Source organism: Eptatretus burgeri, chromosome 2 (assembly GCF_056783735.1).
Source record: "Eptatretus burgeri isolate ZD-2024b chromosome 2, Ebu_testis_v1, whole genome shotgun sequence".
NCBI lineage: Eukaryota > Metazoa > Chordata > Myxini > Myxiniformes > Myxinidae > Eptatretus > Eptatretus burgeri.
In genome coordinates this window covers 139,419,508-139,447,493 of record NC_140962.1, presented here as the reverse complement: position 1 = coordinate 139,447,493, position 27,986 = coordinate 139,419,508, and the positions used below count along the sequence as shown (strand labels likewise).

At 43.0% G+C, this 27,986-nt stretch overlaps 1 protein-coding gene across 2 annotated transcripts; it reads right to left on the bottom strand.

The window, feature by feature from the left end:
- Positions 1-299: 299 nt before the first annotated feature.
- On the bottom strand, positions 300-27,118 carry LOC147033305 (15-hydroxyprostaglandin dehydrogenase [NAD(+)]-like). Of its 2 annotated transcripts, XM_085871531.1 has the most exons (7): positions 26,903-27,118; positions 26,101-26,221; positions 20,103-20,209; positions 7,140-7,224; positions 6,568-6,644; positions 906-1,066; positions 300-610 (listed from the first exon to the last, which is right to left on the bottom strand). In XM_085871531.1, the coding sequence occupies exons 1-7, from the start codon at positions 27,089-27,091 to the stop codon at positions 484-486; spliced, it is 867 nt and encodes a 288-aa protein (XP_085727657.1). In that variant the 5' UTR covers positions 27,092-27,118; the 3' UTR covers positions 300-483. The 2 variants fall into 2 exon arrangements, with proteins under 2 accessions (XP_085727657.1, XP_085727658.1); XM_085871532.1 differs by lacking the exons at positions 6,568-6,644; positions 7,140-7,224.
- Between the last annotated feature and the right edge of the window lie 868 nt (positions 27,119-27,986).

Here is a 27,986-nt window from a genome sequence, read left to right as displayed (position 1 = left end):
TAAGAGGGGTAGAAAAAGTGCTGCTTCACTCACTAACTCGAATGACACCCGGTAGATTGCATATCTCCGCCAAGCTGAACAGTTTACGTTTTCTATCCCACTGATAGGACATCTGCATCCGGAGCTTAACGGAAATCTAATCGGCTGGTTCTTGTCACGACCCAACTCATCCACCAAATTTTGTCATAATCCAACCACAACCTTTTGAGATATCATGCTACATATCGTGTTTCTCCCCATCTCTCATATACATAATCTCGAAACACCTGCTCCCATGACCTGACTCTGGTACTACCAGCAAGTATGTAATTTATTTTATTATGCTCCAACAGGAACTCGAACAACGTGGATAAACACCATAAAAAGTGACGTTATTGCTTTGTTCACCGAAATCAAAAGTTTCCCAACATAATCACATTAACTTGACAATCATATTGTTGTTCTGCACGATATATGTAGGGATGACGCTTTCGCTCTCAGGAGTCATTTGGACAAAATCTTGGGGAATTGCACCAACTCGGTTTCCATGGAGGCCACCACCTTCAAAGCAGATCCATTCAGGCTCTTATCCTCCACCAACCTCATGCAGGCCTCAGCTACTGTTCTTGGCCTGTTAGAAACATGTGGACATTAAATAGCCTGCAATGTCACACGTCGGGGTAAGTCATCCATCGCACTCTGACAAATTCCAACTTCTTGTGCCACGCCTTAGAAATTATGCAATTCATGGGTTGGATTGAGAATCGAATTCCCGGTCCAATATGCATACAATAATGACGACAATGCAATAATGTGCCATCAGATATCTGCCTTCGATGTGAAAAACAAACATTTCCAAATCGATGAACCAGCAGCAGTCTTTTGCAAAACAGTCATTGCACTCCATGGAACAATTGGTTCCTTACTCAAGTTTCTCATCCCCAATAAGTTGATGTACGATGGGCAGAATGTCGAAGGTAGATCCAAGCCTCTCAGGTGTGAAAGCGGTTTGAAGCAAGGGGGTGTCCATCACTGAGGGGCAGAGCACATTGACACGCACTTTGACCCCTTGCTCCTTATTTATGGCCTGCAAACAAAGAATTTCAGTTAAAAACAATCTTAATGTGAAACATTAAAAAAAAAACTAGCTTCAGTATCATAACAACAAGAAAAACAAAACATTTTAAACCACTCGAGAGTTCATAGAACCCCTTATCCTGCACTGTCTTGATTAAAACAAAAGGACATGGGAAGGGTCTTTTTAACTGTTTTGCTTTTTGCACTGAACAAACAGTGCTAGTTGCTGCTACATTTGTCTGAATGCTGAATCTCACAGTTACCTGGGGTCGAGACAGTATAAATATGTTTCCAAGTACAGTACTACTAAATGGATTTTTGAAAGTGCCAAGAAGGCAATTTGTGTTCTTCAGTGTTCAAGTATATAAATCAATTGAAATAAAACAAAGGTTTCAGGTTGTATTAAAAAAATAAAAAAAACTTTTTGCGGAGATTTACCGCCATTGATGCACCATCTTTAACACCATCTTATTTGACACATAGTGCTGACAAGATGGCACAATAGGTAAGTTGGCTAGCCTGGGTTTAAATCCTGACCCATCTATAAACGATCATCCCGGTGTTTCACATGCAGGGTGATTCATCAGTGTGTGTGCTGTCCCTCGGATGGACGTTAAGCGGACGTCCCGTCGATCTGCATTCGTTGGTGGACGTTAAATATCCCACGGTGTCCTCTACGAAATGTAGGCGTGCTATCGCCGACATCATGGTCAAATCCCTGCCCCCAACCAGCAGAGGGCATCAGCGGCACAGCCACGCCCTCAGCCAGTGATGCTACTCCACAGCCTTGTGCTGCATACGAATGAAGAAGAGGATTTAACACCTTAAGATTAATTATTTGTACCTGTTGTTTGTGTCCTTTATGACATCCCTAAAAACAGTAAGCTTTCTGTTTGGAATGGTTTTCAATGTTGTTTGACTGCCAGACAGACAGGCAGGCAGACACATGAAAAATATTTCATTTACTTCTCGATACACAGTACAATCAGGATGAGATTTCATGTATTTGGCCAATTTCAGAGCCAAAGGACTGTTAACTGTTGGTTTATATTCTGATTTATGTTCTGCAGTTTTCAAAATATAAAATTCAATTGAAATCAAGTAGTTCGGACATCATAGACCGACCGATTTTGGACAGACAGACAGACAGACAGACAATAGCATAAGCATTTTATGAAAAATCTTTGGTCAACTTTGAATAAAAAGTATCTCTGCTGTTTTATACTTTTGAATATTTCCTCTATCACATATAAAAAGTCTTAAGGAATCTTAGAAGGGGAAACCTGTGAAAATCACTGGAATGTGACACCCCCATTGAAGAATAGCACCGGGAGAGTGGTTAGTGATGAAGGTGAGATAGCAGGCTTATTAAACAGTTATTTTTCTTCAACTTTTACACAAGAACCGTCAGGAGAATTGCCAATAGCTGGGAGTATCTATCAAGGAGGTGAGGAAGGGCTTTTACAGAAGATCCAGGTTGGAGTGGAGGAAGTGAAGGAACAGCTAGGAAATCTAAGAGTAGATCAGGCTCTGGGTCCAGATAACATGCACCCGAGAGTATTGATGGAAGTGGCTGAGCAGGTAAGCGAGATGTTAGTGGATATTTTCAATAGGACAGGTACTGGAGGGTTGGAGAGTAGCAAATGTAACACCATTACTTAAGAAAGGATCCAGAGAAGAATTGGGAAACTATAGACTTGTTGGTTTGACTTCAATTGTGGGGAAGGTGTTGAAGACATTAATTAAGGGCCAGATGAGAAACCAACAAGATGAGGAACCAGGGGGCATAACCTGAGAGTAAAGACCAGGGTGCATAACTTGTTCTTCTTGTTCCTCTTGTGAAGATAAAACCTTTAGGACTCGGCTCTTTTATATACAGGATCCAGATCTCCTTAAATACTAAACACCTGTACACATCCTCGCATTGAGGGTGCCTTTTGAGAGCGTCTATCATGAACTTTTAAATATATTCAGATATTTGCTTTAAAGTTTTGAAAAGTTCATGTTACTATTTAAAGATTATTCCATTTAATGTGTTGTAATTTCGTAAATACACGATTTTCTCGTCATGAACAGGAGTCTCCATGACGGGTCTCGCTATTGGCTCCATCAAGGCACGTGACGAAATCTCGGAAGTTGTTATTGCCTTTAGGACACGGCTCTTGGACACATTTGTCCTTGTTTCAACCAAGCCCATGCCCCCTCCCCTGAGGAGAAAAAACAAATACATAAACTTTATAAATAAAATAAAATGAATTAATAAATATGAAACCCCACAAAAACACAGTTAAAACTGGAGGGGGAGCACTCGGTAGAGTGCAAAACCTCCGCCGCCAATACTGCTGGGTCACTTAAGTGAACCTGATATCCTATTAATTGTAGGAAAAAACGGATCAGACTCTACTGAACCACGATTGAATAAACTAAACTAGATCGACGCGCATGTAGAAATGCCAAAAAAAAAAAAAATCGAAATATTTTTGAAAAAAAAGTTGCAAAATTTCTGGGTTTTTTTTCTCTATAAATTTTTTTGGGGGTTGGAAATCACTTAAAACATGTAGAAATGCAAAAATAAATTCAAATATTTTTCAAATAAAATCGAAATTTTTTTGAAAAAAAGTTGCAAACTTTTGTTTTTTTTTTCTCTCTTACAAATGTATTTTTTTTTTGGTTGGAAATCACTTAAAACATGTGGAAATGCAAAAAACAAAAATTCAAATATTTTTTCAAAATGGCCGCCATAGCGGCCATATTTGGACTTTGGACCAAGTCCAAAATCTAATGGCATGATCCTTGGACCATACCTAATCCCCCTACAAAGTTTCGTCGAAATCCGTCCAGGAGTTTTTCCGTAATACTGTTCACAAACAAGCAAACAAACAAACAAACAAACACACAGACAGGGGTGAAAACAGTAACCTCCGTCCATCTTCGATAGCGGAGGTTAAAAATATATAAAAATTGCATTTTCTTCTTTGGATCTTGTGTTGATAACTTAATGTGGTGTTGATTTCACGCAGGCATGATGGGCTGAATGGCCTCCACCTGCGTCTGATTTCCTTGTAAAATCCTTGTAAATCCACTGAGACGTTTTAATAATGATAATCACACAAAAGTAAAATAAATGAAGTTTTTTGTGCATAATTTCAGTTTTAGTCAGACCTTTCACACCAGTAAACGCATCCCTTTATTTGGGCGGTGTGTCATGGCGCGTTCAGTGCTGGAAATCATAAAAAAATAACCCGATGTACATACATGAAACAAAAACATGTGTACGGCTTTTGTGTATATATTGTTGCGGATTCGCGCCCGCCGGCGTGCGGACGGCCACGTAACTCGAATCGCGGCACGTCGCCCACCGGACGGACAATCCAGTCGTGACCCTCTCGGACTAACGCCGGGAACCAGTCACGGGTGGACCTTTCGGTCTCACCGCGATCGTGCCAATCGGCCCCCGCGTGGGATAGGGTTGCTCGCCAAATTCGACCTACCTAAGTACCCACACGGAGGGTAGACCGGGCGATCGCACCTCGCCGCAGGTCGACTTCGGACACGGGCCACTTAAGCGACCCGTTCCATACTATCGGGATAACCGAGCGGTGTTATTCGTCGGCCTCGACGGTTCGATTAATTATCGGGCGTCTTAGCCCACGACCAACCCTTTACGTGAAGCAAGATGGGGATTCAATAGAGGAAAAGACGAAGCGAAGCGGGAAAACAGTTCAATAATAAGCACATTTATTTCGCGATGAACGGAAAGCACACATGTACAATTCCACCAAAAGCACATGGAAAAGTAGAAGACAAAAAGCAAATGCAACAATGCAGATCTATCCGACTACCGGGCACTCGGCAACACTTATACAATTTTACTTCACAGACGGCACCGACAACACATATTCCCAAAGCAAAAGAAAAGAGAACCACCCTCCAGGATGAGGGGGTAGGCGGGCCTGGGGCCGAGACCGTGTTGGGCCTACCCGTCTGATGATGAGACGCTGAGCGGCGGTGGTGCCTCAACTCCGCGGGCCTCGCGGACAGTGTCTGGTAGGGGGTGGGAAGGGGGCCCCCTTTGTCGCACTATCTCAGCGCGGGGGGAAACAGGAGGGGGTTGCTGATGCTCGGGGAAAGGAGGATTTCACAAAATCTCGGGTCCCGCGACGAGCGTCTCCACCACGACCTCGGTCGCGCCGCCGCCCTCTCTCTCCGCAGTTCCCCGAATCCGACGCGAGCACCCCCTCGTCCGCCTTCGCCGCCGCCGCCTCTCCACAGCTCCGTCCTCTTCACTCCGACTCCGCGAACTCCCAACTGCGAACTTCCCACTGCGAACTGCTGACTCCGAACTGCGAACTGCGAACTGCCAACTGCGAACTGCCCTCTTCTGACGAACGCAGTCGTTTTTATAAGCCCCGTGGCTTCACTCTTTTATCTTTGACCCTCTGCCTCCGACCTTTCACCTCGCTCCCCATTGGCCCGAGGAAAAGTGGGCGTGAATGCTTTTTGATCCATGAATTTGCATATAGCGACCGCCCTCCAACGCCCTGGAGGCGGGGCCAAATCGCCCCTCGCTCACCGATTGGACGGAACAAAAGTGGGCGTGAGTCGTTTTTGATCCGTTTTTCTGCGGAAAGTCCGTGATGTTTTTGAACACGCTTCTCGGTGCGCGCCCCGCACGAGTCCAGCATCGGTGCCCACGAGTGGCGCGAGATGACGGTGATGCGATGGTGGCGAGTTGTGACGGTAAAGGTCGTGGCGGTTGTGGTGAAGCGGCGTTGTGGCTGGTGGTTGTTGTTGTGAAGTGGCGTTGTGGTTGGTGGTTGTTGTTGTGATGGCTGTTGAGACGTGGTTGGTGGTTGTAATAATGGCGGCTGGTCCAAAATAAAGATAGTAAAAGAAAAACGGCTATCCTGAAGAGTCGCAGCCCTCATGAATGACATTTATTCCCTCTAGACAACGGGTTTGGGCCTAACTACACATATACTTACCGAGATATCTCACCTAAGGGACCTGAATGGTGGTTTGTGAATTTCGTCAACCACAACAATATAATACATCATGGTTATATACCTGTGATCATTCCAATCGCACTGGGCCATGGACTAACCCAGGTAGAAGCCTGAGGCCTGCCGATCTGTGCTGCTTCATGCAATGGTGGTGCATGATTTTAGTGTGTTGGGGTGGGTCAGGCCAGCTGAATACTGACATGTATCTACTATGATATTTTCTTTGTCTAAAAAGGGCATAACTCTGTGAAAAAAATTGACGAAACGCCCTGAAACTCGAACTTCATCTGTAACTTATCATAATAAAACCATGTACCAAGTTTCAGTTGAATATGTTAAAGGGTATGGGGGAAAAAAAAGTCTGAAAAAACCCCAGGTGGGACGGATGGACAGATGGAGAGCAAACCTGTCGTCCACTCCGGCGAAACCGGTTGGCGACTAATAACCACCATTACACCACTGATATATTGAACAATAATCATAATTACTCAGAGAATTCAAGACTCACCGCAAGAGCACGACTGAAGCCCAAAACACCATGCTTGGAAGCCGTATAAACAGGACAAAATGAAAATGCTTCCAATCCTGAAGTTAAAGGATTGAATGAAAAAAAAAAAAAAGGGAATGAAAGTGATTAAATCATCATACGACAATGATCCATACGATTCAGTTTGGACATGTTGAAAGGCATTCAAAATGTGCAAATGACATACTCTCAATAGTCCAAGATATGCCAACAGTTTGTAATTTTACATCTTCTCATACATTGTTAACAGCACTTATTAATCCCTCCTTTATGGGGTTTAGAGGAGGGGAAAAGCTTGGCAAAAATCTCTCAGGCCTGACATTGGACTGGAGCTATCTCAGGATAATCCTGTGAGATGTTGATTTTGCAATACGTAAGTACGTCTTTGTAATTTGTGGATTTGTATAAGAAAAGGTAAAAAAATACTGTATAACGAGATTTAAATAAACAAAAGGGCTTTTTGACATTTCTTTTGAGTTTAGACGATTGTGTGAATTTTTGTCTGCCCAAGTTTGCTTTGTTCGCTCAGCACAGGAGTAACATTGAATATTTACCGACAACGGAAGAGACGTTCACCACCACGCCACCATCCTTCTCCATGTGTTTCATTGCCAGCTTTGTTCCGTTTATAACAGCCAACTGAGGACAAATTTTTTGTGTGAAGTCAAGGCTCGTGGAAGAGCTAATGCACTGAACAGATCAGAACATAACAGGACAAAAGGAACAGAAAGAAGGGGGGACACCAACAGCAGTGTTGAAGGTCAAGACAGAGGGAGGCTTGGACAAACAATGGTTGTGGGGAGGTATTTGGGGGGGGGAGGAGAGGAAAGGATACATGGGGTGGAGAATATGGCACAGAAGGAAACAATCAGGAGGGAAAAACTGGAAATTTGGAAGGAGGATGGATTGGGTGTGGGTTGATGGGATTAACCAGGATACAAAAGATCATGGTTTTCCATTTTGGACGATCTCAGATGGTGGTGCATAGCTGTCTTAAAGACCTGGAGGGAAGAATGACATTAAAGGGGATGTGGATGTTGGTTCCACAAGTGGAGAAAAAGAGGAACGAATGAGTGGAGGTGAGCAGCGATTCTACATTAGATGGTTTCACAAGAACGTGGTTGATGGTGGACCATGTGTACCCTAGGGGAGGGGAGGACAGGGCACAGATATAGCAGAGGGTGCAAGACCAGAAAGTTGGCGGTAGAAGACAGAGAGACCACCAACCTGTCTGTGATGGGAAAGTGATAGGCCCATAAATCCAGATTCCAATGATCTTGAAGGCCTTGGTTTCTATAGCGTCAAGCTGAGCAAGGTGTGATGCAGGGGAGCCAGCCTAGAGGAAAGAGCAGCACTCCATAAAGCTGCAAATGAAGGACTTGGAGGTGGATATCAGTTTAGGTGTGCCAAGGAAGGGCTTTGTATAATGGAGGATGCCCAGTTGGTAACTGGCTTTGGAGGCCAACTTTGAAATGTGGTTTGCTCAATAAAGATCATGACTGTGATACCCAAAAGTTTGAGTGACTGAACTTCCTTAAGAGGTTTGTTAAGAAAGTAGATTAAGGGAGAGAGATAGTGAGAGTGTGAGATTTGTTTGGATTGAAAGACATATTCCAAGTGTTTGACCAGCTTGTGATTTTTTTTGAAGGTCTAAAGAGAGGGAAGATGCTATGACCTGCCTTTCTAAAGGATGAAGGATGTCACAGAAGAGGGTGAAGTCATGAGCAAATAGATGAAGAGGATTTTCCAAAAAGTCAGAGAGATCGTTGATGAATTTCAGGCATATGACTTGGCCCAGAACACTGCCTTGGAGCGCTCCAGCCTTGACAGGGAGAGGAGATGAAAGGATTCCGTTGAGAGTCACATGTTGGCTGTCATATTGAATAAATCGATTTGGGACAATCTTAGATGGTGGTGGGGAAAAGGGTGCAATAAGTTAAGGATTTATATGGTTTCACAAGAAGGGGGTTGATGGTGGATCATATGCACCTTGTAGAAACCTGGGGAAGGGGGGGGGGACAAAGCCTTCCAGGAAGAGAAACCAAGTTGTTTCAGAGCAAATTCCTTTCCACACCATTAATTGTACTCTGGGCGGGAAGAAGGTAGGATAACTAACTGAAGACGAGATGGGATGAATCTATGAGAGATAGAGATAGAGATAGAGATAGAGATAGAGATAGAGATAGAGATAGAGATAAAGATAGAGATAGATATAAATTGATATTGATTCTGTGGAAGAATTCCCAAGCTGAGTTAATATTAGGGGCAGTAGATATGGGAGAGCAGTTTTGAAGAGAGATGGCTGCTTGCCGTCCCTGCCAGTCCTGGGACAAGTGGGGTGATGAGAGGAGGTACAATGAGGGGATGGTTAAGAAGGGGGGGGGGTGAAGGGGAAGCCAAGAGGGGGAAACTGAGAATAGGAGAGGATGAGGGGGAATCCGAGAGGGTGAAGCATCGAGAAGTGGGTTTTGGGGAAAACTTTGAGGGGGAATCTTGGAGATGGTGGGGTGGGGTGAGGGAGAAGCTTGGAGAGGATGGGGTGAGGGGTATGCAGAACGGGGAGACTCGAAGTGGAGGGATGCTGAAGAGGGGGACATGTAGGAGGAGTTGGGTTGGAAGGATGTGGACTTGTAGGAGATGTGGGCGAGGATCCTCACATGGAGGGGTTTGATGCTGCAAAATAATGTGAAGTGGATTTGGTTGTTGTGCACAGACAACATCTACAAACTGGACTTCTCAAGGTACACAAAATTAAAATTATGAGATAAAGATCATGCGACGGGTGGAAGGAGTTGTTGAAGGCACGGAGAAAGGTCGCGCTGTGGGAACCGGAGAATGGGTGACAGACCAAGCATTTCGGTGAGAGACAGGTTTGCGGAAGAAGAAAAGGAAGAATAGATCTTAATGAAGAAGAACATGGGGTGTGCTGATTTCAGAGAAGTGAGGGAATTGAACCATATTAATAAGTTTTCAAAAGCTTTTCAAAAAAGAAGCATTTTCTTCGATGAAGATATTGAGAAAATGATAGAGGAAAAGGAGAGCTGTACAGGATAACATCGTGTCCGAGCAAAATAGTTTTCTTTTTTGGCTTTTTTTTAAGCGAGGGGGGTATTGGATAGCCTTAAAAAGATAGAAAGGACAAATTTTTTGGAAAAAAAAGAAAAGAAACAGGAGAACAAAACAACCTCAAAGCCAAGACGATGAAGCTCCTGTTATCTGAGAATGCCGAGTTTGCATCCACGTGTTGTCATGACGTTTTTGTAGACATGTCTCTCAGCCATGAAATTCCCCCTTCCCCTTCCATTTCGGGAACATGTCCTCTCTCCAACCAACTACCTCATTCCTTATCTTCCACCATTCTCCTTCTCCCAACTCCACTGAAAGACCACATGCATTCTGGAGTTGTTGTGGAGGGTCAAATGGCTGGCTGAGAGACCAGAGAGAGCAAAACCAGAGGAAAGCATGGCCATAAAAAATACAAAGAGGCCACTTCAGAAAACCCTTGAAGACCTGAGTAGTTCTGATCCTCCAAGGAAAGACTTGGAACGATGAAGCATGCCTCGTCTGAGGTTGGCTTTGGAGGTGAGCTTTGCTATATGGTTGGCCCAGAAAAGGTCATGGCTGGTGATGAGGCCGAGAAGTTCAGGAGACTAAATCTCTTCCAGTGACTGACCAAGGAAATAGATAGGTGAAATTTTTTTTTTGACGATCCTTCCATAGGGACAGGGTCAGAATATGATTTTTTCCAGGATTAAAGGATTGTACCATTTATCAGGCCAGAATCTAATCATTTACAGATCCAGTGATGCAGCTGCTGATTTTGTATCAGTCATGGTACAATGTGGAGTATGTGGAGTACTAAATTCTTAAGTCTCATAATAACAATAATTACATCATCAACCATGTTTTACCTTACTCCTCCATCAGAGAGGAAATTAAAGCTTGGACACCATGGCTTGCTTTATCTCAGATGGAGATCATCTTGTTGTTGAAACGTTGCCTGCAGAACAAATTAGTTGAGTTTGATGTGAAAGATCTGTTTCTTCGACTGAAATTCATTGTCTTGCTACTTCTCACACAGCCCTTGCATCATTGGTGGAATTAAACCTCCAAGCTGCTGCTGCATCATGGAGTAGCGGCTTTGGAGCTTTTTCAATTAGATGTGAAGATGTGAAGCAGACTGTGCAATATTCCATAGCACTTATATTTTGCAAGCTGTCTGTGAGCCTTTTCCACGCCAGTAGGTTAAATTGCATACATGTAAGTAGCACACACAAGGATACACAAGGAATTTTGGTGCAGGACGAGGCCATTCGGCTCATCATACCTGCACTGCACCAACCCCAGCATCGTCACCCATCCACACACACAAGCTACCTGCCATCCAGACAAGCCAATATTACCATACCCCTCTGTCTCCAATGCATCCAGGTACTTATCGAATTCCCATTTTAACTTATCCACTCCTGCTGCTGCCACTACCTTTCTGGGGAAACCATTCCATGCATTAACTACTCCATGACTGAAAGACCCCTGCCTTAGAACTGTCATAATTCTCATCGTTTTTACCCTCAAGCTCTGGCCCCTGGTCCTTGCACTGTTTGCTCTGCTGAAAAACCTCCACTGGACCCATCTTGTCCACACCGTTCATTATCTTACACATCTCCATCAGATCTCCTCTCAATTGCCTCTTTTCTAATGTATAAAGTCCTGTCTCCTCCAAATGTTCCTCATAGCTGAGTCGAGCTAGCCTTGGAATCAGTCTTGTAGCTTGATACCGTACCCTCTCTTTGGCACCTACATCCTTCCTCAGATGTGATGACGAAAACTGTCTTCAATGTTCTCGATGTGGCCTCACTGAATTCCTGTACAGTTAAAACTACCTCCTTTGATTTATGAGTTATTCCCCTATGAATACAACCAAAAACCCTGTTTGCTTTACCTATAGCTACCTGGCACTGCCCTGTCTGCTTACCTCCCCCACATATATATATTGCCACCCCCAGATCCCTCTCCTGTGTGACACACTTTAACATTGTCCCTTGCATCATGTAATCTCTATTGTCATTATTCTTACCCACCCCCAGCACCTTACACTTGCTGAGGTTAAATTGCATCTGTGAATCTTTTGCCCAATCTCTTAAAGTATTAAAACTTTCCTGAATTTGACACCATCCCTTCTGCTCGCTACCTAATTTCCAAACTTTGTGTCATCTGTAAATTTAGAAAGCTGACTTTTCACCCCACTGTCAAAATCATTGCTGTAAATTATGAATAATAATGGTCCCAATACTGATCCCTAAGGTACCCCACGACTTGCGTCTTCCCAGCCAGACACTCACCCACTCACAGTCCCTCTTTATTTTTGAACACAAAGTCAAGGCTTGTGGACGTCAATGGTCGTTTGCTTCCTGTAAAGTTAAGGCTCTTTTGCTTCTTATCACTAAACCAGTTTCCAATCCAGTTAGCTACTCCACCAGCCACACCACAAGCCCTCACCTTCACCAACAACCTCCTCTGGGGTACCTTAATCAAATACCTTCTGAAAGAGAAGATGCACAACATCCATTGCACTTCCCTCATCCACCCAATCAGAAGTTACTTCGTCGAACTCCAAAAAATCAGTGAAACATTATCTCCCTTTGGTAAGTCCATGGTGGCTACCTTTAATTAGTTTTAAGTTATTCAAATGTTTCTTTGTCTGTTCCTTGTCTCTAACTCTAATGTCTCGAACACCTTCCCCACCACTGAAGTCAAGCGAACAGGTATATCATTCCCAAATTCTTCTCTGGAACCTTTCTTAAATACTGATGTTACATTTGTTTCTTTCCAATCCTCTGGTACCCATCCTGATTCCAACGAGCTGTTAAAGATATAACACCACGCTTATCTGCTCCGCCGCCTCCTTCAATACTCTTGGATGCATAGTATCCGGCCCTGGAACTTTATCGTCCCTGAAGTTTTCAAGCTGTTTCTTCAGTTCCTCTACATTTACATGGATCTCTTCCGAAAGCCCTTGCTCACCCCCGAGATACAGACTCTCCACTATTGGAAGTTCCCTTGACAGTTTTTGTGTAAATGTTGAAGCACAAAAACTATTTAATATACCTGCCGTCTCACCCTCATCGCCCGGTAATTCTCCTGTGCTATTCACCAATGGGCACACACTCCTCTTCAGCTTTTCTTTACCTCTTATTTACGAAAAGAATGTCATATTGTTATGTTTCGTATTCTTGTCTCTGTCATTTTCACATTCCCTTTTGGCCTGCCAAGTTATCTTCTTAACTAGTTCCTGTTTCCTCCTAAACTGATGAGAGTCGGACTCTAGTCCTGTTATTTTGTAATTATTAAATGCCTTCTGTTTATTCTTAGTTACACTTCACATTTGCTCCTTGAAGCTTGCCCATTTCTCCAATGCAGACTTCCTACTCATCGACTTTACCCAATCTAAAGCTCCCAAATCACTTCTCATACCCTCAAAGTTTGCCCTTCTAAAATCCAACAACCTTACACCACTATCTCAAACTTCACATCTCACTAATAGAGTAGCGCTTGATATATTGTGGTTGCTTGACCAGAGATGCTCTCCTACCTCCACCTTAACATGATGAGCCAACTATTTGTTTCGATGTATGTTTCCTTTGTATCCCAAGTTATCATATGCAATTTAATATACTGAAGAAGAACGACGACAAAAAGGGAAGAGGGATGATGGATTAATCCAGCGGATAAGGATTCAGAATGGTATGAATCATGCGCTTTATGGTAAAAGCATGACACTTGGCAAATGGGTCGAGCTAGCCAGAACATGCAAATTTTGATGGCGTGCCATCCCGGATTATGGTATGTGGTGACCATTTTTCAAAATGGCGGATTTTTTTTGTGTGTCAAGTTCCATATCTCAAAAACTATAATTGGTCTAAAATGTTTACATGGTGTCCACTTATCGTTTTTCTGAGGTGTACAATCCAGAAAAAAAGCATTGCTTAATGCACCAAACCACCACATGTACCTGTTTTTAAATACAATCACTTTCACGATAACTTTCCAAGTTATTTTGAGAAGTTCATGAACATGAGGTTGCCACACTCAACTCGCTGTCATAAACCTTTGCTTTCCCAACTACAAATATACCCCCCACAAGCAGAAGAGGTTAAAATGGTTCGCTTTTCAGGACACGATGTCATCTAAAGTGAATATTGTTATTCCAATGACGCCAACGGCAACAGCTAACGGTACGAACAGATTGGACAAAATGCGTTATTTGCCAAGAGGACAAGAATGACAGGCTATGTTGTCCAGCTGTTACAAAACACGGTGACCTCGGTTCAGGATATATCAGTCTTGCGGAGGATGTTATTGCTTTTAACACCACTGGATGCCTACCAAAAACGATCGACATTTCGAGACTAAATGATGGAGATGGCACAGAGGCCACGCTGCGATGACATTCCGCCAAATTCCACACTGCTTGCAGGCTTCTGTACAGTAAAACCAGACTTCAATAAGCTGTGAAGAGGAAGAACATGGATGTAGATTTGGCTAGTGAATGTGTCAAAAAGCAAGCGAAGGGTCAACGACTTCCTCGACAACAGAATATTACCAAAACTCAGTGTGCTTGTTTTGCGACAAACCTGCAAGTTCGTCCGAACTATTGCAAGGGGCAGTCAAGAAAATGATTGGTGAGAGCCAAATGATGTGTTACAAAATTGCTTGATGAGCAACTCTTAGCAAAAGTCTCCTCTGGAGACCTCATCGTGACTGAAGCAAAGTATCACACAAAGTGCTGAGTCGGCCTGTACAATGCTGCAACCAGAACAAAAACATCTGAACTAATTTAATGACAATCCCGGAGGTCCGACAACAGAAGTCCATTATGCAAGAGTATTCGCCGTGCTTGGGGTGTTCATAGAGGACACACTTGCTGTGAGAAAAGAGCAAAAAAAATCTCCCCGGTGTTAAAGCTTTCACTTCTAATTTGGCTCTACAGCGACTGGCTTACGCAACTTTGAGTTGCTTATCCGTCAGTGCACTCAACAAGGTTGAATGATCGCACCTTAACAAATTTTCCTGAGCTGCAGGCCTTTAAAGAACTAGTACGTGCCTGTAAAAATAAATAAATAAATGAATAAATAAATATTCAAACCGCGAGCAACAAACAACAACCACACAGGCCGTTTCTTCGCTCTCGCGTGCCTGTACGTGCGTGGCCCGGAAGTTCGCATGTTATTCGCAGTTACAATTATTCGCAATTTAGTTTTAATACCCAATTATTCAATTAGCGCCAACGTATTTTACCTTTTCGCAATGTCGTGGCAAGGAAAAACAAAAAGAGAAGAGAAGAGAGAGAAAAAAAATTACTTCCTGGTTCGGAGCATACCAGCACTCTGATGTTACCGAAATTTATGCACCGTCTAATATGAAAACGATCATAACTTGGGGCATTGTGTTTATCTATAAATGCGCATAAGAAATCGAGAAATTATTAGAATACACGAAGTCATCATTATCCGGAAGCCCGTACGTTGTAACCCGTAATGGGGAACGCGGCTGAGCTTCTCTTCCCCATCGGCCACACCCACGCAACAACGTGTCTTGTCATTGGTTTGGTAAATAAATGGCCATAACTTGGGAAGCACTTGTCCGATTAATATCAAACCTTGAAAAGGCACATCCTCAGGTCCCCAGCAATATACCAGGCAAGTTTCAATTATATCGGACCAGTGGTTGTCGAGAAACAATGGCACTGCACTGTGAAATGCATGGGAAAATGATGCAGACGAGAATGCATTAACGCTTGCTCGTGCAGCAAGGATTGTATGCAAAGAAAGAACAAGAACAAAAACAGAGTTTGATGGCACTTTCCATGAAAACTGCCAAGCACAAGCTATTCCTCAGTCGCTGGTCACTCTGTGGCCATGTAATTGTATGGTGCTAAATTCACTGATCAGTCACTTGTGACAAACACATGCCTTACTAAGCTTCAACCAGTTATCACTACTTCATTGTCAGAAAGACACTCCAAAACAATTGCATCCGACATGACCTAATAAGTTGCATGAGCCTCCTATTCCGATACATCTCGGGGTCCTCATTCACATTACGAATTTGCAAGTAATATGAAAAGTTAAACACTGTGTGCCCACTGCAGCTGAAGAAATGTGTGTTCACCACATCTGCAGTCGACAACGTCAATCATCAAACTAGTTCAACAGCAGCTAGGAGCTCGTTGAACGGTACGGGGATCTCGGTATTCCAACACTTTGCTGATACTGACCATATCAATGCACTTGAGCCCATCACCGAGGTAGAAGAGTCTGAAGACAACACTGCCTCGGTGCCTACCAGCCTGCTCAAGAAACGTTTGCCCAGGCTGCCCATGTCATACACACAGATGCCACCTGTCACACAAAGCAAGCTGGAATGGTCTGCTCCGAAGATAGACCGGTCATTGAAGTCTGAGTGTCTGCTTGTGTCACCAGCTGTACAATTGGAATACAGGTGAGCTTTTTTTAAGATGATGAGCTTCAGAGTAGAAGTGATGTTATGCATTTGATCACATGGATTCACTGGTTTATGGGGTGTGGCGCTGCCAGTACCTGTGCAGGAGGACAAAAGTCCGAGTCTTCATGTCCTTGGTGCTTCCAGTCTTGCTCTATGGATTTGAGACTTGGACTCTGACCAGAGCTCTAAGACGGAGACTTAATTCCTTTGGTACCAGGTCTCTTCGGAGAATCCTTGGCTATCGCTAGTCGGACTTTGTGTCCAACGAGCAGTTGCTGAGAGAGACTCGGATGAGATTTGTTACCTGCATAGTCCGTGAGCGCCAGCAGCGGTTGTGTGGACATGTGGCTTGTTTTCCTGATATTGATCCTGCTCATCAGATTCTCTCAGCGACGGAACCTCGTGAGTGGAGAAGGCCAATGGGCTGACCAAATTCCTCGTGGTTGCAGCAGGTTGATCAGCATCTTAACGAGATGGGGATGGGCCAGGCATCTGCCTGGGGGATGGCCAGAGAGGCCCCTGGAGTATCGGCGGAAAGTGGACGTAGCGACGCGCTGCTCCGGCACATGTTCCCATACCTGACCTGACCTGATCACATTTCTTCCATGCTTACCTATTCTTGTATTCCGCAGATGGTTGCAACATTTGAGTTTCGCAGTAAAAATTGGAACTGATCCCAGCAAAGTATCGTGGGCAGCTTTCTATGCTAGTCGTGAAGATGTTACAAATACACGTGAGGAGAACTGCATATCAGGTTGGGCATTGCTGGAGTCAAGCAATTGAGCAACTTCCCGAGCTTCCCAAGCCGGAAGGTTGTGGTTGGATGGCGACGTACGATGGAAAATGGGATGTTGGTTTGAGCACCCTTCCCAAGGCAAACAAAGTATGCAAATAACTTTTGTGCTGTGAATGCAGTGAAGGGTGTAAAGGAAACTGAAAATGCCTGAAAGTCACGCTGACATGCACAGCACTTTGCAAGCGTGGTGGCTCATGCTAAACCAGCAATGTGAAAACGAGCACAAAGTACTTGAATCAAAGTCTCCATGAGGGGGGTTGTCTACCCATGGTTTCGCGCGATTCATCTTTGAATATATGGTTCTGTTGTTTAACGATAATGAAAAAAGATGTATTTATTGATTTCTAAAATACCCCACAACTCTAATTTAGCAGAAGAATGAAATGTTCAGGTCTCTGATTTTTTTTTTTTTTTTTGCTCTCAGAATATTGGTTATTGAGTTGTTTTTTGTCAATTTCCAACAACGTGAAGCTACTGGATGAAGCCGCCATCTTTAAAACTGGCATATGTGCTGATTTTACGCAGTGGAAACTGCATTTTCTGGATTGTATGCCCCCAAAAACATATATGTAGACACCAGAATCTAACTTCAAGCCATAATACTGTGACGTCCACGGGACTTGAACAGTCCCGCCAACGTAGAATGAGCTGAAACGATGGAGGCGGTTTATTTATTTATAACCCAAACATGGCGGTTCTAATCACTCTACCGCAAACTGGACGAGGAAGGTGGCACGAGTCACTTTTCACTGAGTTGATGATGTTTATTTGTTTTTCTAATTATTACCAGAAATAACAAGACTCGGCAAGAAGAGGGATCCGGGGCGATTCGACGGGATGGTGTGGGATCGGGCGTGGGGAAAAACACAGACAATTCCAATGAATATACAGTTCGCAATCCCTCTAAGGCGCCAAGCACACACACACACACACACACAAAACGTAGCTATTTCTGGTGGTCAGGCTGGACCGTGGTGTGGACGCAACTGTCCCTGGATCGGCGTCGGACGAGCCGGCCTTGCTCTCGCCAGGGGGGGCAGGAGAAACCGCGGTGCTGTCGACCTCCTGGTCCTGGCCCAAGTCCGCTCACAGCCGCCAGGGAACCAGTTCTGGCGCCAAGTTGCGAGCAGGAGAGGGAGGCAGGTCCGCCCGCCGCCCGACCCCGCACTCCGAGTCAGCAGAACCCCAGAGCCAACCGAGGCGAGGCACGAGGCTCGGCAAGGCTCCCAGACACGATCAAGAACACGATCGACTCAGCACAACAACCAGGACGCTCTCTGCCGCCACAGCTTCCACACCAAAAAAACCACGATCTTTTGGTTGTAATCTTCTTCCTCTTCCTTTTCGACCCCGAACAGAACCTTTTTATCCTTCGTCCTCGTCACTCCCAATCGAGCCGTTTATTGGCCCACCGCCATCGCCTTCCGCCAATCGTGATCACGGGGTGGAGCAATCCGCTGCACTGTCCTGTGACGTCACCGCCAGTCTTCAGAGAATACCAAAAGGGGTTTACGCAGACACACTTACCCTATCCCGTGTCCCTATCTAATTACGTGACATTTATCATTTCCCCCTTGAAGAAATGAACATTTACTAGACAACTTATCACCACTGAATTGCTACTTATTACATCGAGATCCTGGTAAACTCGAACAGCATGGCATACCTAATTAAACATCCTAATTACCCTTTGAATGCATACCCCCCCCTCAAACATAACAATACTTTCCGAGATATGGATCGTGACTCAGGAAATGGCCGCCACGACCACCATATATCTGAAATGGCACTCTATCTAAATTTACATATTTTGGCATAGTAAACATGTGTACCAAGTTTCATGCTTTAACCATAAAGTGCACGATACTCCCCCCACAGCTGCTGGACTAGATGAGTTGTTTTTGCTCTTTGTTTATGGCAGATAGATTGGAATATTTAGTGGAGAAGAGGTTGGGAGATGCACGGGGAAATTGCACTTGTATTTGTGGACCACCTTAAAAATGCTTACGACATGGTCCCAAGAGAGGTGGTGTTGGTAACGCTGAGACATATGAGAGTGCCAGAAGCAGAAGCTGGGATGGTGGAAAGCATTATGAGGGCACTAAGGGAAGAGTTTGGGTTGGATCTTCAATGTCAGAGTTCTGCATTAACATTGGTTGAGCCAGGGAAGTGCACTCAGCTGACTTCTGATCATTATGGTGATAGAACTAATCAGAAGGAATGTCAGTATGAAAGAAACCCGAAGCATGCTACTGGATGCAGATGCCCCAGCAATAGTAGTGAAGAGCAATCAGAAGATGCCGAAAGCACTGGAAGGGTGGAAGAAGGCATTTGAAAAACATGGACTAAAGCTGAGCTTGGAGAAGATGGAGGTAATGCGAGTTAAACAGCAGAGAGAAAGAGAGAAATTTAACATCAGGTTTGAAGGGAAGGGGAGAAGGCAGGGAAATAAAGTTATGTACCTCGGTGTCTAGTGATGGTAGCTTGGAGGCAGAGGTAAGAAGGATACAAGTGGGTGTGAATGCATAGAGGAAAGTGCAGGGTTTAATGGTGGACAGGAAGGCATCGAGGAAGTTGAAAGTGTTAAGTCCTGAGGTCATGTGTAATACTGGCATACCTATGTGGTCTGCAGATAGTGGCACTGATGGAGCAGCAGCAACAGAGGCTGCATGTCTGTGAGAAAAACTGGGTCAGGAGGAATGTGGGAGTGAAGAGGGTGGATGGAAGAAGGATAGATGGTCTGGTGGAGGAGACGAGCTTGATGGACAGATTGGTAAAGAGCCCACTGAAATGGGGCAGGGCACCTGGTATGGATTGGGGAAGACAGACTTCCAAAAAGAGAAGATGTGTTGAAAGAACCAGGCAGGAGAAAAAGGGGTAGACCACGGTTCAGATGGAAGGATTGTGTGAAGAGGGACAACAGAAAGGTGGAGTTGGATTGAGAGTGGAGAGAGATAGAGGGTGATGGAAGAGTGTTGTGGATACAGCATAGCAGCAACTCGGTACCAGTCAGCCTCACCCCATCTGAAGTGATTTTGAGGAAGAACATACATATCTTAAATTACGCTGTTATTTCAGGAACTTGTTACTGTCGCAATTAAAAAAAAAACACACACACATTGAAAAACAATTTGTCAAATCAATCCATTTATTAATCGTCAACCGTCTTGAAATATGAATCATGAATCTGAGAAATAATTACGAAACCAAAGCTTACCAGATTGATGCTGATCATTTTCTCCCATTCTTGCTCGTTCATGATTCCCGCATTGTTGATTACGATAGTCAATGAACCAAAATGTTCTTTGACCTTTTCAAAAGATTCTGTGAGAAAGAGATTAGTGAAGAATTGCAATTTGTATTGCTAAATAAGACTTTGATTCGCATGATTCCAATTTGTAATCTGGTGGAGAATTTTGGGTACTTTTGGGGTACCATCATGAACTCAATGCTCAGTTGTGAACACTCAGCAGGACATCCCAGTTGAGTGGACAACTGGAAATATAAGGTGTTTCAATTCAGTTATCGGTTACAACTGCCATCATGGATGAGAGACATTATTAGCATCAAGATAATGAATTAGGGAGGAAGCTTGCCTCCATATTTCTATAAGCATTGTGCAGATTTTTGCTCTTGGTCTGCGATGATTCTTACAATGCCACAACATAAACAAAACCAATGTGCTCTTGGATTAGGATACCTTTTGGGGCATTATGCTGGGCTGATCCTTTGTAGAACTCGGCTTGAGCTGTTAAAACTGCCTCTAGTCACATTGCTTTAACATTGAGACTCTGGATAAAATGGGAGGTGTTGTGGACCTGCGTCAAACTAGAGGGAAAGTTTTTTTTTATATATATATATATTGGCTTTTGTATTTTCATTGTCAACAGCATTTATATCAGCAACATCGTAAATGTACTGTTCACCAGTCTGTGATATCACATCAGAAAATTGCTTGATTGCATTCCTTTGGCTTGTAATCTCAACACAATTGTCCCCAAGGAGCATATCGGCGGGATGGAATAGATTGTCTATTTGGTTCCATTATCTTAAAATAACTCCAGGGCTTCAAGTTGGTTGTACACCACCAACTCACACCATCCTCAATCCTTTCCTTTTTAACAGTAATTTTCCCTACCTAACCCCATCATCTTCCTTGTAGTTCTTGGTGTGTGTGTCATTAATTGTTATCTCCATATGCGGGTTTTCTTGGTCTGAAAGTTACGGTCTGACAGCTCTTGTCAAGATCGTCACCGAGCCTCAGGCAGCTTCCAACTGCAGCTCACTTGTAGTGATCTGAAAGTTCTGTTCCAAGGGCTCTTTTCAACATCATCCCCGAACCTCGGGCAGCTTCCAAATGTAGGTCGTTTCTAGTGATCTGAAACTTTTGTTCCGTGGGCTCTTTACAAGGTCGTCACTGAGCCTCCGGCAGCTTCCAACTGTAGCTCGTTTGTCATAATGTTCCCAGCGGTTTTAAGATCTCCGTAAGGTTCTTCTTTATCATTCTCATTGCTCCGATTATCACTGGTACATTGTCGACATTCTTACAGCTTCCAGGATATTTTGACTTCATTTTTGAGATCTTGGTATTTGGTCATTTTCTTGATTTCCGTGTTGTTTACGTCAAAATCGCTTGGTACTGCAACCTCAATTAGAAATGCCATCTTTTCTTTTTTTGTGCCTAAGTACTATGTCCGGTGGCAAGGCTTTATTTTCTATGTCTACACTCGATGGGATCATCGGGTCGTATTTGAGCATTACTTCCTTGTTTTCAAATATTGCTTTTGGTTAATGTTTCCATGAGTAACTGTGACTGGGATATTGATGTTTTTGGAGATGTGCCAGTGGATTACTTTACAGACTTTGTTTTGCCTTTGTGTGTAGAGCTGTTCTGACACGAGTTTTTTTTCATCCCGCAAGGAGGTGACTCGTAGTTTCTGTTTCTACCTTGCAAAACCTACACTTGTCCGATTAACTCAGTCCCACCATTTTCTTTAAGCCGTTTGTGTTATGTCCTTGTGGGCATTTCTAACGATTCATTCTCCATCCCAGTTGAGCTGGCTTCTTTTTAGCAATTCCACTGAGCCTTATTTGTCTATGCCCACTCTGTCCAACTCTTTCTTATATCTCCCTGCTCTCTTATAGTTCTCCCAGTTGGCGCTGTATACAAGTTGATATTTCGCTTTGTATTCTTCTGTCATTTTGGCAATTATTGAGGCTGTATTTGTTCGTGTTTCGGTTTCATTTGTGACATCTTCTATTCACAACTGTCTTTGGAAAAATAATTTTTCGAAATTTTTTGCAAGGTGGGTAACTGGATGTTACCCACCTTGTAACTGGATGTTACCCACCTTGTAACTGGATGTTACCCACCTTGTAACTGGATGTTACTGCGAGTTGATTTATGGTTTTGAAGGTTTTTTTCTCAGGGTGAGATACTTTTTGAGAATCAGCCTCGTTGTATGTAGGTATTGTTGCACTCGCCAGAGGAGAGGGTATTGCATTTGGTTCTGTTTGTTTGTTACTCGGCAAAAAAAAACATTTTTGACAAGTATGTTGATCGCCTGTTTTCTTTTTGTGTGTTTGTTTGTTTGTCTGTCCTTTTCTCGCTCGCCTCCAGACCAAACCACTCAACCGACCGTTCTGAAATTTTCAGAAATTAATGTCATCAACCCTGCGACGGTCACGCATTGAAGTTTCGTAAAATTTGGTCGACTGAATAGGTCGACATAGGCCAATCGGCCAATTTGAGGCAAATTTTCTAAAATCCTCAAATTTCATCCGATTGACTTGAAATTTGAACAGAATTTGCAAATCATGTCATTAAATCCAACTACCTATTGCTTTTGAGGTTATCTTGCGGTCAAAAGGTAAACATTGGCCATAAGGTCAACCTAAAATAGGCCAACTTTTTCAATTGTTTCGAAAATTGTTAATTTTCATTTGATTGACTTGAAATTTGAAGACCATTTGCATATCAGGTCGCTGAATTCAACCGCCTATTAATTTTGAGATCAACATCGGCCAAAAGGCCAGTATTTTCTAAAATCCTCAATTTTCATCCGATTGACTTGAAATTTGAAGAGCATTTGCGTATGACATCGCTGAACTCAACCTCCTGTTAATTTTGAGACCAAAAGGTCAAAATTGGCCAAATTTCTAAAATCCTCAATTTTCATCCAATTGACTTTAAATTTGAAGAGCATTTGCAAATCAGGGTACCAAATTCAACCACCTATTAATTTTGAGATAAGCGTCACCCAAAAGGTCAACATCAACCAACAGGTCAAATTGGCCAAATTTCTAAAATCCTCAATTTTCTTCCAATTGGCTTGAAATTTTAAGAGTATTTGCATATCAGGTCACTGACTTCAACCACCTACTATTTTGCAGTAAACATAGGCCAAAAGGTCGACATAGGCTAAAAAGCCAATTTGGGCCAAATTTTTGAAATCCTCAATTTTCATCCAATTGAGTTGAAATTTAAAAAGGATTTACAGATCAGGTCATTGAACTCAACCACCTATTACTTTTATGATCAACATAGGTGAAAAGGTCAACATAGACCAAAAAGGTCAGCACAGGCCAAATTTCTAAAATCATCAATTTTAATCCAATTAACTTGAAATTTGAAGAGCATTTGCATATCAGCTCACTGAATTCAAGTGCTTATTAATTTTGAGGTAAACATAGGCCAAAAGGTCAAAATAGGCCAAAAGGCCAATTTGGGCCAAATTTTCTAAATTCCTCAATTTTTATCCAATTGACTTGAATTTTGAAGAGCATTTTCATGTCAGGTTGCTGAATTCAACGATCAATTAATTTTATGGTCAAGAGGTCAACAGGCCTAATCTTAACTATAATTCACCGTCTGTCTGTCTGTTCCCAGTTACCGCAAAAACGGCTGAACCTATCTCAACAATTTTTTGGGTGTGTAATCCTGGGACCCCTTGGAGTAAAATAAGCATAAATAAAATAACATGACTCCCTTGACGGCTCCCGGAGAGAATGGGTGCTTCTAGTAGAGAAAATTGAGAGATAGGGCCAAAAACTAAATATATCACTCTATCTCAAAAAGTTGTGGACGAGTTGTATTGTGACAAAACAAGGTGGATGAGTTGATTAGGTTACAAGAACAAGCGGATTGGATTTTGGTTTGGATCCAGTCCATCAGTGGGATACAAAACGTGAACTGTTCCACCCGGCAGAAGTATGCGCTCCACTGAGTGCCATTCTACTTTATGCTGTTTTGCCAAGATGTCACTATGAATGATTTTTCATTTGTTTGTTTGTCTGTCTGTTTGCACAGAACTTTAATATTTTTCTGTGCAACCGCTTATCAGATTGAGATGAAATTTTCACCAAAGGTGCGACTATGCATGTAGAATGTTTTAATGATAATTATAACGTCATAGGTCATGTGGTGTGGCAACCATGTTGGAAAAATGGGAAAAAATTGGACCACTGTATTTCTGAAACTGCACCAAGGAAAAAGTTTAAACTTGACGCATGGCAAGTACTCCTCATGGGCAGTGCCGGATTAAGGCATGGGCTTTATGGGCTGCAGCCCAGGGGCCTCCGCCAGCTGAGGGCCTCCAGAGATTAAGTGAAATTAATTTACTGTGAAAGTTACTTCATTTGTGAATGCAGAATGAAAGTATAAGTATGCTGCATTATCTTTTTTAAAAAGGGCTCAATTAATATACTGTATAATATACTGGAATTTTTTTCTTGCCCATTATTCCAACTCGGCGCTGGCAATCCTGATTACAATGAGACGATCTCATACTCGCTTAGGGCCTGTACAAGAAATCGCTCATTCCATCGAACCTTTCCTTCTTCTTCTTTCGTCATTGCTTTGATGGGCAATGTTCACTTGAAAAACTTTGTTGGACAATTTCATGAATTCAGAGACAAGCATGAAACACCACAAGCTTCTGATATCTACATCCTTGTGCTAAAAAATGGATTAACTTCTTCATTCCCTGATGTTGAAATAGCACTATGGATTTACTTGTGTTTAATGATAACTAATGCGACTGGAGAGAGAAGTTTCTCCAGGCTGAAACATATAAAGAATGTACTCAGGTCAACAATGACATAAGAACGACTTGACAGACAAGCTGTCATGGCAATTGAAAATGATGTTCTCAAAAATTTACAATTTACTGATGTTTTGGAGAAATTTGTTACCAAGAAATTACGCAAAGCAAATGTTTGAATTTTAATTTTGTTTGGCCTTGTCAAATAAATTTAATATTTCAAAAACTTATTTTAGTTTTGAAAATATCACAATATCTCTTCTCTTTTTGTTGTGTTACACTTGCACCCATCTATGTTGTAGAAGTTGAATAAACTGATTTCAAGAATCCGAAATTCGATTTGCGTGCTTTTGTTAATTCTCACTGGGGGCCTCACAGTATCTGTAGCCCAGGGGCCTACAGAATCGTAATTCGGCCCTGCTCATGGGGGAATAAATGTGATTTCTATGACATCATAGGTTCCTTCATTAAAACGGCATAATTGCAGATGTAGAATGCGACATCTAATCAGTACTAAAATATTTGAGGATCATTTGAGGGACATCTAATTTCAACTGTCAAGAATCAGCTATCCTGCAACAAGATGATGTACTGCAAGCACATTATGCGCTCATAGTTAGAGAATATCTCGACATTGAAGAAGATGTCCAGAAGAACATGGAAATTTTTTTTTCTAATTTGTGCAGATAATGGAGGGAAGCATACAAATTAATTCCAACTGAAGTTTAACTGCATGCATTGGGACTTTTTGTCCACTCTGAACATGAGTAGTCACACCTCCAGTGAAAATTTCATGTCAATCGGATAAGCGGTTGCAGAGAAAACAGAATATTAGCACGGACGGACAACCCGAAAAAAATGCCTCCGGTGATTTCGTCGACAGAGGCATAAAAATCGCATTGCATTGAAAGCACATGTACGAATTGCTTATGTTAAAGCTTTGTGTGTGATCAACCTTTTTGAATAATGCTTGGAATTTTATCTCAAATTTAGAACTTCCAAAGCAAAATTAATCAATTATTAGCAAGGAGGACTGGAGCTTGAAGCGTAAATGAACAACATGATAATCAAACAGCATGAACAAGAACGTTGTTGATAACGAGGAGAAGGTAAATGTAACAAGCTGTACAAAATCCCAGAAGGGATTTAAAGGGTAAAATGATGAGGACTTGCTCTCGAAATCGGTGGAGGTCACATCACAGTGAATGGCGAGTGTGCGCCCAGCTCCATACAATTGCTCCAGCTCCGCCGCCTTTGACTTCACCTCCTCTTCCAAAATATCCAGCAGTGCAACCTGGTAGGATTCACACAACATATATTTGCCTTGTTGATGCTCTTTCAGCTGAGCAGTTCCCTTGTGATGCTGAGATGCCAAGTTAAAATGACTCAGACTATTCGGTAAACATATTCTTGCGTTTGTTTGTTTTTTTTTAGTTGATGAGATCACATAAAACTGATAAAAGCTACACTGTGCCTTTGAGGTCGGGGGAAAACAAACACCGAGAATGCCTCACGATAAGCCATGAAAAGAGCACTTCTCGATAAGCTCTATGTTTTTTTTAAGACCAAAATACTTGGGGAGATCATTTTATGTACAAAGGCACCCATAGAAGGTCCACTTCCTGATGCACTTTGAACGACACTCCTTTGGAAACCTCAAGGTCAAAACCTCCCTTTTGAAACATTTTTCTTTTAACACTTTGAGGTTTATACTGAAATGGACAAAGGACTTGTGAAGCAAACACGAAAACACAGACACACACCTTTGAGAACAACAAAACATCATGGCTTGGTCCCTTACGAAAACAGAGGTGAATACTTCTTCAAGCATTGGGACGACTTCACGATCTCCCTTCTGAAACCCGCACATGGAGATAACAACCAACGGCAAACTACACACGAACACACAGTTCAGGGAACAGTGCACACACACGAACTACAAACAGGAGTGTGGAGGCGTGCTGCGCAAGCACACCTTGGCACCTCTACGGAGGAGCGCGTCCGCCAAAGCTGCTCCCAGACCTTGAGCCGCACCCATGACCAACGCCGTGGATCCGGAGAGCGACATCGCACCGACTTGATCCGAGAACAAAACTCTGACTGAGTGCTCTGTTCCACTGGCTCTGATGAAACTCCTTTTATTGCTGCCATCAGGTCCTCCCATGAACAGCTCTGGTCACACCCATAACAGGCCACACACTTTCAGTTTCTCATCAATTCGAGATCACTGCAAAGCTAGTTCTTCAGTACATCTGAAAAATGGCAAAAACTTTGACCCGTACATACCCCACTGCCAGCACCACTAACAAGGGGAGAGATTTTCTCAAATTTAATTCAAAATTGGAGTTCTTGGAATGGTTTCATCGCACAAGATCAATGTTGCTGTGATCTTTCAGTGTCGCAAAGCCTGTCTGTGGTTTCCTTCTTGCCCATTCAATTCCTCGAGAGAGGAATCATGGCATGATCACGGATGTAATATGTGAACCAACCTGCGAGGACCTTTCAGCTGGTAAATTTCTCCTGCCTGGGTAACTGCCTCCTTGAATTAGTGCAGTCCCATTCTTCTGTCCAGCGTTCTTAGATAGTAATACACTGTCATCTTCCATCTACCTGTGATTTTCCTATCGTGATAACCCTCACCCCCCTGGTGAGGATGCATTGACTGTAGGCAGTCGTGAGGGTACAGCAATAGAGATTGGTAGGAATGAGGTCTGCGAGACAGTTTTTGTGGGTGATGAGACAATGAAATATGTCGTTTCTTCTTTCTTCAGGAAGCATTGTGGAGATATAATTCTGTGCAGTTTTGAAAGAGCAGGAGTTAGGGACATTGAAGGAAGGGTAAACGATATTGTATCGGGTCATGGTATAGGAAGAAGTTGGTGGTGGTACACCGAGGAGTGAACGATGTAGGGAAAGTTTACTCAGAGGTTTTGAAAAATAGATACAGGATATTGGGTAATCGGCTGAAAGCAAAGGGTTGTGAGGTCATGTTTTCTGGGAACCTCCCAAGATTAATGCCTGGTGTTGGCTTAATGGTTAGGGTGGCAGGCTTTGGATCC

What these genes read in the sequence shown, in the direction of transcription:
- LOC147033305 (XM_085871531.1), bottom strand. Translation starts at nt 27,091, where the DNA reads ATGGGAGGACCTGATGGCAGCAATAAAAGGAGTTTCATCAGAGCCAGT. An exon ending in GACCTCCACCGATTTCGAGA is followed by an intron (nt 20,210 to 26,100) that starts GCAAGTCCTCAT and finishes TCTTTCTCACAG; the next exon opens with AATCTTTTGAAAAGGTCAAA. An exon ending in GCTTCAGTCGTGCTCTTGCG is followed by an intron (nt 1,067 to 6,567) that starts GTGAGTCTTGAA and finishes CTTTGTTTGCAG; the next exon opens with GCCATAAATAAGGAGCAAGG.